Source organism: Acomys russatus, chromosome 27, assembly GCF_903995435.1.
Source record: "Acomys russatus chromosome 27, mAcoRus1.1, whole genome shotgun sequence".
NCBI classification, from domain to species: Eukaryota; Metazoa; Chordata; class Mammalia; order Rodentia; family Muridae; genus Acomys; species Acomys russatus.
In genome coordinates, this window is record NC_067163.1 from 56,787,764 (window position 1) to 56,800,454 (window position 12,691).

The window sequence follows — 12,691 nt, forward strand, 5'->3', positions numbered from 1 at the left end:
CAATACCAAAAAGACAAAACTGAATGGCGTTTATTGGCAGTGCCCCTGCTCCCAACCCCAGTCCTGTGACAGCACAGAGGTCCGAAGGCCCGCACTTTTCTGAGGTCCTTGCGTTTCTGTGTGTGGTGTGTGTGTGTGTTTAGAAAATGAAAAAGTCTTTCGTGGGGGCCCTGCCGGCCATCCAGGCTGGGCTGGCCAGGAGTCCGGGTGGCAGGGGAGTGACCCGAGACCTCCCCAGCAGGACAATGGGCTCAGGCCGGGGCTATCACACGCTCATGGTCATGCCGGGGGAGTACTGCGGAGAGAGGGCGGCGCGCGGGGCGCGGCTCAGCTCCGGCCGAGGCTGGGGCCCGCCCTCCCGGAGACAGGGAGAACCCGGGGAGGAGGGGAAGGTGCCGCGGCCGCCCCCCCACCTGGCCCGCCGCGGTCACGGTCTTGCTCTGGCCCCGCGGCCGCCCCTCCGGGGTCGGCCCGCCAGGCCCCTCCGGCCGGCCGCGGGTGGGGAGTCGACGCAGGCGCTTACGCTTTCGCTCGGGAACGGGTGCAGGAAGGTCCCGGCGGCCGCCATCTCGCCGTCGTCGCGCGGGGTCCCCGGGGCGTTGCTCAGGCCGCCCACGGCACCGGGGGAGTTCTGGGGGTGGCGCCGGTCAGGGCGTGGGTCCCCTGCCCCAGGCCAGTGCCCCGCCACCCAATCCCCCGCCCACCCAGCGTGCAGGACCTCACCTTCGGCAGCCCGTCCATGTCGCCAGAGCCTGCGGAGAGAGGCGGCCGACTCAGGAGAGCTGCACCCACGGAACACCCGAGAACTTGGGGACCCGGGTCTCTCAGAGCCGCCCCCTCCCCGTGGCGTGGAATTCATGGCAGTTGGTGTAGGCGCCGGGGACCCTACCGGGGACCCTCGTAGCCTCTCGTGTGTGTTGGGGGGCCGTGTCAGGGTGCCCACCAATGAGGCCGCTAGGTGGCGCCCGGCCACTCACCCAGGGATCCGTTCACGTGGTGCGGCTCCATCGTACTCATTGAGGCCATCGGGCCCTCGGGGCCGGGGCCGAGCGGGAACTGCGGGCACAGGGCAGCGTGGGGCTCGAGCCGGCCGCCCCCCGCGGGGTCCCCGTCGGGTGAGGCGCACCGGCCCCCACTCACGTTAGCCCTGCCGGCGCCCGGCCCGATGGGATTCATGATGGTGTACATGTTCTCGCTGGAGTTGGTGGAATCTGGGGGGACAGCAGGGGCTGCGTGGGTGGGTGGGTGCGTGGAATGGGGGGGGGAGCCCTCCCACTCCAACCCGCATGCTCCTTACCCCCAGGGCTGGGCATGATGGGTGTTCCGGGGGCACCGCCGCCTCCTGCGGGTCCCTGAATGGAGACACGGGGACTGTGAGGCAGGGTTTCTCCAGCCTGTACCCTGCAGGTCCCGCTGCGCACGAGCGGGGACTCACCGTGTAGCTGCCTGGAGATGAGGAAGAGTACGGGATCTGGGAACAGGCAGAGCAATCAGTGGTAGGCAGCGGCCCCGGGCCCTCCTTCCCCGGTTCACCCTGCCTTGCCACTCACCGAGTTACCGCTGGGACTGGCCCACGGGCCACGCACCCCCGGACCCCTGTAAGAGATGGGAGCGTTGCAGCAGGCCAGGCACTCTGGGACCGGAAACCCCGTCACTCCCTAGGGCTAAGTGGCACGTTTGGCCTCAGTTTCCCCCTCCAAACGGTGGAATAAGCAGGTTGTCCCTGACACATAGCCTGCCTCTGCAGTGGGGTCTAGCTGGGTGACCGCACGCCTGAGAGGCCTCTGGGGCCTTCCTTACATGTTCATGGATGGCAGGACCTGGTTGGTGGCAAGAGAATTTGGTGGGGGCCGCATGCCAGCTCCATATCCCTGTGGAGGCAAAGGGTTAGTTACAAAGAACCTAGGGTGTGTCCTTTCTGCCCCCCCCCCCCCTATGGTTTGGGCCACCCCTTACCTGGGGCCCAACACTGGCCACGCCCCTTGGAGGTGTCACTCTCTGCATGGGGCCTCCCAGGCTGGGGTGCCCTGCGCAGAAACACAAGGAAGAGGGCTCAGACTTGGGCCCAGACATGGACGCCACACCAAAGAGGGGCTGCAAGGGAGGACGGAGTCCTACGGAACAGCAGCTGGAGTGTCCCTGTTACTCACCCTGTGCACGTGGGATGGGGTCCATGGCACCTGGGATGAGGGGCTGGGAGCCAGGGAGGCCCACAGGAGGCTGTGGCGAGGGACACAGTACCGAGTTAGGGGACAACACCCCCCCCCCAGCTCCCGTTCCTTGCACACCTCCCCCTCACCCCCCCACCCCCGCTCCTCTCTCACCTGGCCTGGCATCCTTAGTGTTGGCCGGGCACTCCCTGGGAACCGTGGTGACATAAAGGGCTGGAAAAGGTGGGTGGGACTCAGTACCCTTCAACCTGTATTTGCCTTAAAGAAACCCTGTTCTTGCTGTGTCTGGAGGTGGGGTGAAGGGCTGGGGGGCTCCTCCAACCTTACTAGTCCCCTGCTGCAGAGCCAGCCTGCAGACCACAGCCGGCTGGCACTGCTCCGTGAGGAGCTAGCAGCTCAAGGGACCAGCACGTGAGGGCCACATCTGGCTGTGGGGTCCACCACTGGGGGCGAGAGACACGGGACGGTTGGACATCTTGTCCAAGAGGAAGGGTGGGGAAAGCTAGTGAGCTTGAATGAGGCATCACAGGAACACACACCCATGCCTGTCACTGGCTATGACAAGGTGCACACATGTGCACACCCACCGTGGTGACAGCCTTTCCACCGAATCCTAGTCTGCAGCTTACTCCTACCTCAGCTGTGGGGACAAAGGAGCCCCCAGGCAGCCATACCTGAAAGAAACCTGGTGCCATTGGACCTGCCGCCATTGCATCATTAGGGGCCATGACGCCCATCACCGGGCTGGAGGCTGCTGCTGTACTCTGCAAGAATAGAAGACACACGATAGGGAGAGCCACAACAGGTGACTTCCTGAGCAGGGCTGCCCTTCCTCTCTGCAGACCCACACCCCAAAGATACGCAGCCAGTCCTTGCCCCAAGAGCCCCCTCCTTCCTTGTCCCCCACCGTAGATGCTGACCCACCCCTCCAGGAGGGAGGCGCAGGACTCTGGGTAGGGTCCCCAGCCCCCAACCCTCCACAGATGGTCAAGGGCCAGGCTTGACAGGCCACTTCCGCTGCCTGCTCCCATTCTGGCGACCACAGGACGGAAAGCAGGAGTGCATGTGAAGGGGCCCTGGCTGCTGACCCCTTCTTCTCAGTGCCTTCCCAGGATGAGGATGTGTCCCTGATGCTGCGCTGGCTAGCACAGGAATGCTTAGGACTCTAGAGACTCCTGGCTTGATCTCTGGGAACAGCGGCTCCATAGCTCAGAGCCAGGTCTCTAGTGGCCTTTTCTTGTCACTCTCAGAGGTCGCTGCAAGCACTCTAGTTTAGACTCTTGGCCTAGCTCCGGGGAATAAATGACAGGAGCCTACAGCGAAAGCGCCCTGGCAAGGACCCCTGAAATAACTGTAATCCCGAAGGATTTAGACGACGTCATGCATGGCCAAAGCCCCCCACGCACGCCTGGCCTATCCCCAGTCCCAAACACCAGGCCCCTCGGTGCAGACCAGCCCAGCTCTGCGGGAGGGCAGCCTGAGCGGGAACTCTCCCCGCCCCCGCCCCGTCAATCATCCCACAGCGGCGCCGGCGCCCGCCCGCGTTACCATGACGACGGGCAGGGCGCACTCGCGTTTCCAGGAGACGCCAAGGTCGGGGCCTGAGGCGCGGGGCGCCTAGGACCAGATTGCTTTGGCCATGCCCTCCCGACGCCCATGCTGTCATGGCAACCGGCGCCTCAGACTGCGGGGGGGGGGGGGGGGGTTAAGGCGAGTCGCGGACCAGGGGCTGCCTGGCGCCCACTCTGCAGAGGGAAACTGAGGCCAGAAAATGGCTAGGCCTTTAACTCCATTCTCCAGAGTCGGAGGCAGAGAGATCTCTGTGAGTCTAGGCCAGCCTGGTCTACATAGGAGTTCCAGGCTAACTAGGACTACTTCGTGAGACCATCTGAAGTAAAACAAGACAAAACAAGCCAGGCGGCTGGATAGATGGCTGGGGAAGGGGGGGCGCTAAGAACACTGACTGCTCTTCCAGAGGATTGGGATTCAGTTCCCAGCACCCACAACCCTCTCTAACTCCAGTTCCAGGGGATCTGATGTCTCTTCTAGCCTTCCAGAATGCACCAGGCACGCACGTGGCACACAGACGAATGCCGGCCAAATGCTCAGACGCATGAAATAGAAAGTACTTTAAAACACAGTAAGTCAGGGCGTGGTGGCGCACGCCTTTAATCCCAGCACTCAGGAGGCAGAGGCAGGTGGATCGTTGTGAGTTCGAGGCCAGCCTGGTCTACAGAGAGAGAGTTCCAGGACAGCCGGAGCCACACAGACCCAGTCTCAAAACAAACAAACGAAAACAAAAAAAGTGGCCCAGATTCCCGAACCCTGTAGACTCACGTAGTCCTGGAAGACTTTGGCCTCGCTGGAGTGCTCGCAGGCCTCTCTGCGGTCTGGTGCCGCACAATACAGGTCCCAGAAGACACTGCGGGCAGAAAGAACAGGGTGATCCCACGTACCCCCCCGAATTTCCTCCCCCCACCTGTCCGCTCCCACACGGGCACATACCACCACCAGGAGTGCAGGAAGCCAGGAGGCTCACCCAGTGTGATGTTCTTTTCCCAGCGGATCTATGGGGGAGAGGCGGAGTGAGGGACAGGCACCCTGGAGGGATCCACCAACCCTGCCAAGGACAAGCTGTGCCACTCAGGACGGCATGGGGTGGTCAGATGCTCACTCACCTCGGACAGGAAGGTCTGTGCCGACTTCTGTGCCCCCACATGCAGCAGGTACTCGTAAACGTACAGAGCAAGCCTACAGGCAGGGCAGGCAAATGGGTTCAGGCTGGGGGGCTGGGGGGCTGGGGCGTGCCCACAAAGCCTGGCCCACCACGAGGCTGTAGGCAGGCTCCCCAGCCAATCGAATCCACAAAGCTTCATTCACTGCCCAGTACTAGATCCTCAGCTCTACCAATAACAGAAAACAGCGTCTGCAACTCATTGATCTGGGCCAGCCAACTCCTACGCACCCATCAATACCCCACCTGTATGCCCCTCCCAAGAGCCCTATCTTCTTGCTTTGGTATCCAGTGGTAACCATACCCTCCTTTCCTGTAGACTAATAAAGGAGATAGTAACGGTGTCTCTGGGGATGGAGAGTGGGGAGGCAGAGGTGTGGCTGACAGTGCCACCCACCTACCATAGGGCCACTGCCTTAACACCAATGCCTTGTCAGAGCAGAGCCTACAGCCTTCTGGAAGCCCACTGCCATGAGACAAAAGGGTGGGCTAGGCCATCCCACCCAGCCAGCCTCCTTCACAGCAGCTACCTGTCCCTAGGTCACCCACTCACTGGGCACTGGCCCCTCTAGCTCACATGTGTCCTCTGGGTGTCCCCACTGACCTACCAGTCCAAACAGGGACATGCCAGGTGCTGGAGAAGCAAGGCTGTAGGGCTCCAGGGCTTCCCACAGCTGCTCTGGTCCCATCCTCCCTGGCTGAGGGCTTCACCCTAAAATAACCTGCCTTTGAACCTGCCCCACCCCCACCCCAGCTTCTCCTCCCTCACATCTCAGTGTGCTTCCCACTGGCCTTTCTGCCCAGGACACAGTTGGGAAACAGGGACCTGGTACCCCTAGCTGAATCCCTTGATATTTTTCATCCGTCTGTTCGTCCATCCATCTACCCACCAACCTAACCCATCCATCCACCTGTCTGCTCACCCACTCACTATCCACCCACCCGTGTACCCACCCACCCGTGCACTCGTCTGTCCTCCTTGGGCAGCAGCACATCCGCCATCCTCCCAGGTCCATGCTCTCACGGAGACACGCACAAGCAGACCAAGGAAGGACAGAGATGGCCGACAAGGACCAAGGTGGGCTGGCCTAGGATGAGGGCCACGCTTGCAACTTGTAACACAGGAGCTGTGACAGCTACCGTATCACCCCATGGTGACCATCCTGGACCCCCAGATTCTGACTCACACCAGGCAGTTAGCTTTTCACAGAGCCAAGCCATCGGTGTGGGCTGGCGGCATGGCCAGGGTGGCGTCCCAGCCCTGTCCTCCTCCCGACAGCCAAGAAGCAGCTGTGGCCGCCTACACCCACCATTCTGTGGTCAGAGACTGAGGTGAGGCCTGAAAGGGCTGAGGACTGAGGCGACAGCTCAGTGATACCTCGACGGTCACTCCTTGACACTTTTCTCCACCCTCCTTCCCACAGCCCACCCATCAGTAGCCTGACCCCAGCCTTCCTGCCCCCTCCTCTTCCTGGTCTTTTCATCCTTGGGCCCTCAGCGGTCACTGGAAACTTCCCTACATCCCAGGGAAACTGAGGGATTGGGTGTCACAGGGTGAGCAGGCTCCCACCAGCACCCTAGTCACGAGGCGGACACAAGAAGGAAACCCCATGGACCCAGCCACAAGGGAGGTTGGGAGGGAGGCAGCAAGGCCAGGTCTAGGGGTGCTCAACTGTCCCCTCTCCTATCTCGTCTCAGATCTGCCTGCACCCCTTCCACTAGAGCTGTTGCTCCAGGCCTTGTGGTGTCTGAACTCTCCTCCTCCCTTGGCTCCCCCTGCCTCCCACTTCCGGGCCTTTACCCAGGCTGTGCCTCTTGACTCCAGGGTCAAAGGTCTGAGGTGCTCCTGCCATACCCAAGTCTGCCCATGCCCCACTCACTCATCCTATTGTCTCTGAAGGCAGGGGTTGTCTCCTCCCCCCTCCCCCCATCCCAGACATAGATTCTGAGACTCCACCCACTGACTCACTGTTGTGGGTCAGCCCAGCCCCAGAGAGGCCCCAAGTGCCCCATAGCAAAAAGCAAGCAGACAGAGGGATCTTGAGAGGCCAGAGCATGCTCAGTGCCCTTCCTGCGAGAAGGGCTGAGGGGCTCAGAGCTCAGGCAGGGACTAGGCAGCACCGACAGCTCCCTAGCTGGCTCCTGTGGCCCAAAACATCACAGCCGCTGCCACCATAATTATGGGAAATTACTGTAAAGGCCACCCCTGCCAGCGCCCCTCAGACAGGTCGCTGGGAGCCAACAGTCGCACTCCAGTCACTGTCTAGCCTGTCACCAGACCATGCCAGTCTTCCAGTGACTCTGTCACCCATGGTCCTTCCTCCCTAGGTGAGGGCCTTAACATCTTATCACCAATGTCCAGGGGAAGGTGGCTGTCCTGTGCCATCCTGAAGGCTGTTCAGAGAAGCCACCTCAACTGCTGGACAGCACCAGACAGACACGTGCCCCTGGCCAAAGCTCCACTCAGGCCCCTAGCCTTATCCCTGGTACCCAAATGTAGGTGGGCACCCAGTAGGTGGTGCACCCAGTAGGTGGGCACCCAGCAGGTGGTGCACTGCCCCTTGCTGCAGCTGGCTGCCCAGGCCTAGCCATACAGGCCTGCCAGGTACTGGTTGTTCAGGGGACAGAGGACAAAGCACTAGCTGGCTAGGAAGGTGGATGGAGGCCACAAGCCACCGAGGCCAGGGTCCAGGCAGGGTGACCCCTCACTCCACTGCTCAGAAAGAGAAAAGCAAGGCTAGATCAGCCAGTAACTGACACTGGAGTTGGAGGTCCTGAACCCAGAAAGGTCAGCAGACCAGGCTGCAGTGAGGAAACTGAGGCAGGGCCACCAGCCTACCCTCTCTTTGGGATGAACCCCACTCCAGCCATAGTGCCGAGAAGAGGCCTCATCTACCAGGATCGGCTCCCACGCAGGCCTCCCGCCCACTCGTCGTCGTCCCAAGCCTAGTTGGTCTCTTTCCGGTTCTCTGTGAGTGTAACACGTGCGCGCTGTTTTCAGACAAGGTGTTGCTAAGTAGCTGGGCTTGGACGGGAGATCTTCCTGCCTCGGCCTCCTGTATGCACTTTCAGAAACACAGGCCTCCCTGTGGCCACACCAGTCTCAGGATTTCTGCTAATCCCTGGCCCAGCCGCGTTTCATCTGCTCCTACCACAGGGGGCCTTTGCACATACACTCCCGTCACCCTCTCCCTCTGCTCCCCCTCCAAGCCTACCCTGGGGTTCCTGGTGGTCCCCACTGGTGCTTCGCTGCCTCTGGGATGAGAGCTTCCTCTTAGATAGGCCCAAAGTCCTCATATCCCCTCACCCAACACACACACACACACACACACACACACACACACACACACACACCTTAGCACAGCACTGCTATTCCCCAGGCTGGGGACTCAGCGGGTGTCAAGGACCCAGCCAGCCCCTGATTCCCACCTGGGCAGCAGCCCCATGCCAGGAAGAGTCACCAAGTTAACTGACCACAAATACGGCCTAACTGCGGGCTGGCACGGGAGGCCTGAGGGGCCTGCCTTGCGTGGCATCCCAGCGCCCCAGACTTCTCTGGGCCAGGTGATCTGTCCCGTACCCAGGGCTGCACTGGGCAGCCCAGCTTCTAGGCAGCCAGCTATGTGCCTGCGCAGGCTTTCCCACAACCCCGGCCTCCGCTCTCACCACAGTTCAAAAGTAAGTGGTCGGCTCCCCGCACACTTCAAATGGTCCCATCTTCACCCACTCCCCTGCATGGGCACCCAGGAAAGGCGGGCCAGCCCAGATGGGGGTGCTAACCAGGTGCTAGGGCGGCCGCAGGCTGTCCACCCTGGCCACTCCTCCTGCACCGTGAGTGCAGGGTGTTGAGAGGCAGATGGTTCACTAAGACTCCTGGGTGATGGCCTGGGACCACATGGTCAGACACCAGCCTGAGGCTGCACCTCTCCTCCTGGCCTTGTGCTCACAAGGAACAGTGGAGTCCAGGTTGGGTCACACGTGTCCATACAAACCTCCGGAACCCCAACACCTCACGTAGCATTAGGGTCCCACACAACCTCCTCAAATCTGCAAGCCACAATAGACCACGCGTGTCCAGATTCAAATCTCAAGCTTTGGGCTTGTATACATGGGACTCTGAGCCCCGTGGTGTCAAAGCACACACTTAAAGCTCACACCTGTCAGGTCTGTGTGACCCTGGAACCACCGGGGCCAGGCACACCTCGGAGGCTGTGCCTGCCCTGGGCATCCTGTGACCACTCAAATCCCATGTCTGGTATACCAGACTCCTTACAACTCATAGCTCCTTGATCCCGCACCCCAACAACTGCCGTGTGACCCCGACACCCCCTTGGGTCCTGTTTGACCCCTTGATCTGCTGTACCCTTAGGTATCCTGAGACCCTACGCCTCCTTGGATCTCTTATGCTGCAGCCTCATGCCTATACCCTCTATCTCACGTGACTGAGCCCCTGGAACCGGAGCACTTACTATGTTCTGCCCTTTGTGTCTTCTGTGACCCCAACGCACCCTGAGGTCTCGCACGCCTACAATCACACACCCTTCTGGTCTCGCGTGACCCCAATGAGCCCCTTGATCTCATGTATACCCCTGAAATCCCGCACCATTCTGGTCCCCAGTAACTCCAGGAGCCTTCGGGACCTCGTGTGTCCCCCTAAAATCCCGCACGCGGGATTTGGTCTCGCGTGACTCCACTGCCCCCCAGTCCCGCGTGGCCCCCGCGCCAAGCACTCACTTCTCCCGCGCTTGGCCGTCCGAGGGCGCGCAGCCCTTGCCCGCCTTGCCGTACATGCTCCGCACCTGTCAGGCGCGCGTGGCCATCGCCGCCCGCGCCCGGGGCCCCGCGGCCATGTCCGCGCGGGAGCTGCGGCCGCGGGTGGGTTCTCGCCGCGCTGCCCTCCGCGGGCTGTTCCGGGAAGCGCGCCGCCGCCGCCGCCGCGCGCTCCCGCCTCTCTTAAAGCGGCGACGGCGGGCGCGCGGGTGGGCCCGGCGCTGGGAGCGCGCACGCGCAGAACCCCCGGGGGGGGGGGGTACGGCGTTGCCCACCGGCAGGCTGCGCGCCGCTTAGCAGCGCCTACCGTACCTCCCGCAGTGACACCCACTCCAGGGACACGCTCCAGCATTCCTGTAATGCCATTCCTGTAATCGGGAAGCCGAGGCAGGAGGATGACCGCTAGTTCCCGGCCTACCTCCGATGCGGATCGAGATTCTCCTCTGCAGACACACGGGGCAAGCACCAGTTTCCTGGGCTCACGGTGCGTGCGCCCACGACATTCTGCACCCAGGACACACACTGCGAGCCAACAGGCAGCGCTGCCAGCTGTCAGGGGCCCCATCTTTTTCGTTTGAGAGAGTTTCACATAGCCCAGGCTAGCCTCGGACTCATTAAACAGCAGAGAAGGACCCTGACCTTCTGCTCCTCCCGCCTCGGCCCCCCTGGTGCTGGGCTGGCGTGCACCACTTATGCTAGTTTGTGTGCTGTGCGTGGAACCCTGGTTTTGTGCACGCAGGCGCAGGACCAGTTGAGTCCACACCGAGCACGTTCTGTTTTCTGAAACTGTCTCTTCACTGGGAGGCAGAGGCAGGCGGATCTCTGTGAGTTCGAGCCGAGCCTGGTCTACAGAGAGTGAGTACCAGGGCTACACAGGGAAACCATGTCTCAAAAGGCGGAGCGAAACCTAACAGTGTCACGTAGACCAACTCCCTATGTCACCAAGGTTCTCCTTCAACTGATGGTCCTGGAGCACTGCAGTGACACGGTGCACGCTGGGCCGAGGGCGTGCTTCCTCCCCCACGCACACTCGAGCCTCGAGAGCGCGGAAGTGATCGTGGCACATGGGGGTCGGGAGGCATCCAGCCGAAAGCTCGCTGTCCCTGCAAGTGTCCCCGGCTGGAGATTGTGCCCAAGTGGGTCCACATCTCCTGGAGCCCCGCGTGGCACGGTCACAGGCTCAGGTTTCCTGTGGGATGTGAGTGTGACAGCCTGTAGGTCACTGCGGCCCTGTGTCCCGCGTAGCAGCCCCGGGGCAGGCCGATTCCCCCCTCCCTTCCCTACCCCCCCAAGCCCTGGCCACCCCGCCCCCATCCAGGCCCGCGGGAAGCCGAGACTCGGAGGTTCCTGGAGCTTCCAGGCGCTCAGGAAAGGCTGTTGTTGGGGCGCGCCCCGCCTCCTCCCCGAGGGCTCAGCTGGGCGGACACCGGCCTTTTCCCATTTCCTGCCGGGCGAGCTTCCCCCTCCCCCAGCTTCCTCTCCCCACTGCCGGCCTTGGCAACTGCTGGGTACCTAGGAGGCCGTCGGGGCGCCCGGGCTGCCTAGCACAGCACCTCTTTGCAGCCCTTGCTCTGAGCGAGGTACAGAGAGGGTGCGGGTGCACCGGGATGCACAGCACGCAGCACGAAGGTTCCTTGCACTCTCGTGTGTGTACCCAAGCTGCCCAGGACGCCACGGTTTCCCCGCTCCCTCAGCCACAGATTAAGTGTCGTCACCCACCCCTGGAACTGTGTATTGAGGGCCCGCTGTCTACTACCACCCTAGGGACCCAGTGGGGAAACTTTGTTACGACTCCTGGAGAAGAGAGGGCTGGGGAAAGCTGGCGGCACTACCCGGACAGGAGGGAGGGACGGAGGGGGCGGGAGCACGGGCGGCGGCGAGGTCGGCGGGGCTCCCGGAGGAGGGTGGAGGCGGGCGCGGGGAGGAGGGAAGTGCGAGGCGGGGGCGCCCGCAGCCCTGAAGGCAGCTAGGGGAGGCTCTGCGGGCGGGAGCGACTGCACGGTCGTCATGGCAACCGAGGCGCTCCCAAACACCGCGAGGAAAGTCGGGGGAGCTAAGCACGCAGGACACACACACACTCTCACACACACACACACACACACACAGAGTTTGGGCACAGACGGGCCCGCCCACGCGAGGGAGAGGAAGGGAAGAGGGAGGGTTGGCCCCTGAAGGGCGTGGAAGCCACAGCAGTGCGAAGGCTCTGGGGCACACGCGTGGGTAAGGTGCTGGAGGCAGCGGCGCCCGGGTGCTGGGCTCACAAAGCAATTCCGTTGCCTCCGTCGGTCAAGGCGCTTGCCACCAAGCTTGACGACCTGAATTCAGCCCCCTGGACCCACACTGTGGAAACTGTTGACTAATCATGTGACGTTCGTGCGCATAATGGCACGTGTGCTCCCACGCATAAGCACACTAAGTAAATTTAGGTCAACTAAAAGGAAGTGATTAAAGCCAGGCGGTGGTGGTGCACTCTGGAGGCAGAGGCAGGCGGATCTCTGTGAGTTCGAGGCCAGCCTGGTCTACAGAGCGAGTTCCAGAACAGCCAAGGCTACACAGAGAAACCCTGTCTCGAATCCCCCTCCGCCTCCCAGAAAAAGAAAAACAAAAACAAAAACAAGTTAAAATGTTTACAAAGGAAGCGATTCTGGTCACCGTCTTGGGCTAACAACAGGAATGGAAGGCGTTCGAAGCGAGGCGCCTCACCTGCTCCCCTTTCTCTCGCGTGTGGCAGGGACCAGAAGGCCTGCAAACTAGACCCGTGCTCCCCCAAAGCACGCAGAGGGCCTGGCCTCCGTTCCTGTCGCACAGAGGGAAAAAAATGACCCAAAAGGATTAATCTTGATTCTTTCCAAGAACATCCTGCCCAGAGGAGCCGGCTCCGCGGCGCCCCCGTGTGGCGGGAACGGGCACTGCAGGGCTGCTTCTCCCACTCTGCCCTTCCTCTGATGTCCTTCATCCCTGGCCCCTGCCTGTACTTCCTTCCTCCTCTTCCTCACCCTCCTCCTCTGCCGCGTCT

General features: G+C 61.9%; 1 protein-coding gene across 4 annotated transcripts; it reads right to left on the minus strand.

The window, feature by feature from the left end:
* Nucleotides 1-12: 12 nt before the first annotated feature.
* Nucleotides 13-9,749, minus strand: Ssbp4 (single stranded DNA binding protein 4). Of its 4 annotated transcripts, none has more exons than XM_051169990.1 (16): nucleotides 9,640-9,743; nucleotides 4,850-4,922; nucleotides 4,677-4,738; nucleotides 4,509-4,593; nucleotides 2,846-2,935; nucleotides 2,325-2,384; nucleotides 2,151-2,220; nucleotides 1,957-2,027; nucleotides 1,801-1,871; nucleotides 1,551-1,596; nucleotides 1,436-1,471; nucleotides 1,298-1,352; nucleotides 978-1,211; nucleotides 724-752; nucleotides 524-631; nucleotides 13-295 (listed from the first exon to the last, which is right to left on the minus strand). In XM_051169990.1, the coding sequence occupies exons 1-16, from the start codon at nucleotides 9,693-9,695 to the stop codon at nucleotides 266-268; spliced, it is 1,176 nt and encodes a 391-aa protein (XP_051025947.1). In that variant the 5' UTR covers nucleotides 9,696-9,743; the 3' UTR covers nucleotides 13-265. The 4 variants fall into 4 exon arrangements, with proteins under 4 accessions (XP_051025947.1, XP_051025945.1, XP_051025948.1 ...); XM_051169991.1 differs by lacking the exon at nucleotides 13-295 and having other exon boundaries at nucleotides 392-631; nucleotides 978-1,056; nucleotides 1,141-1,211; nucleotides 9,640-9,737; XM_051169989.1 differs by lacking the exon at nucleotides 13-295 and having other exon boundaries at nucleotides 392-631; nucleotides 9,640-9,749.
* Nucleotides 9,750-12,691: the final 2,942 nt, after the last annotated feature.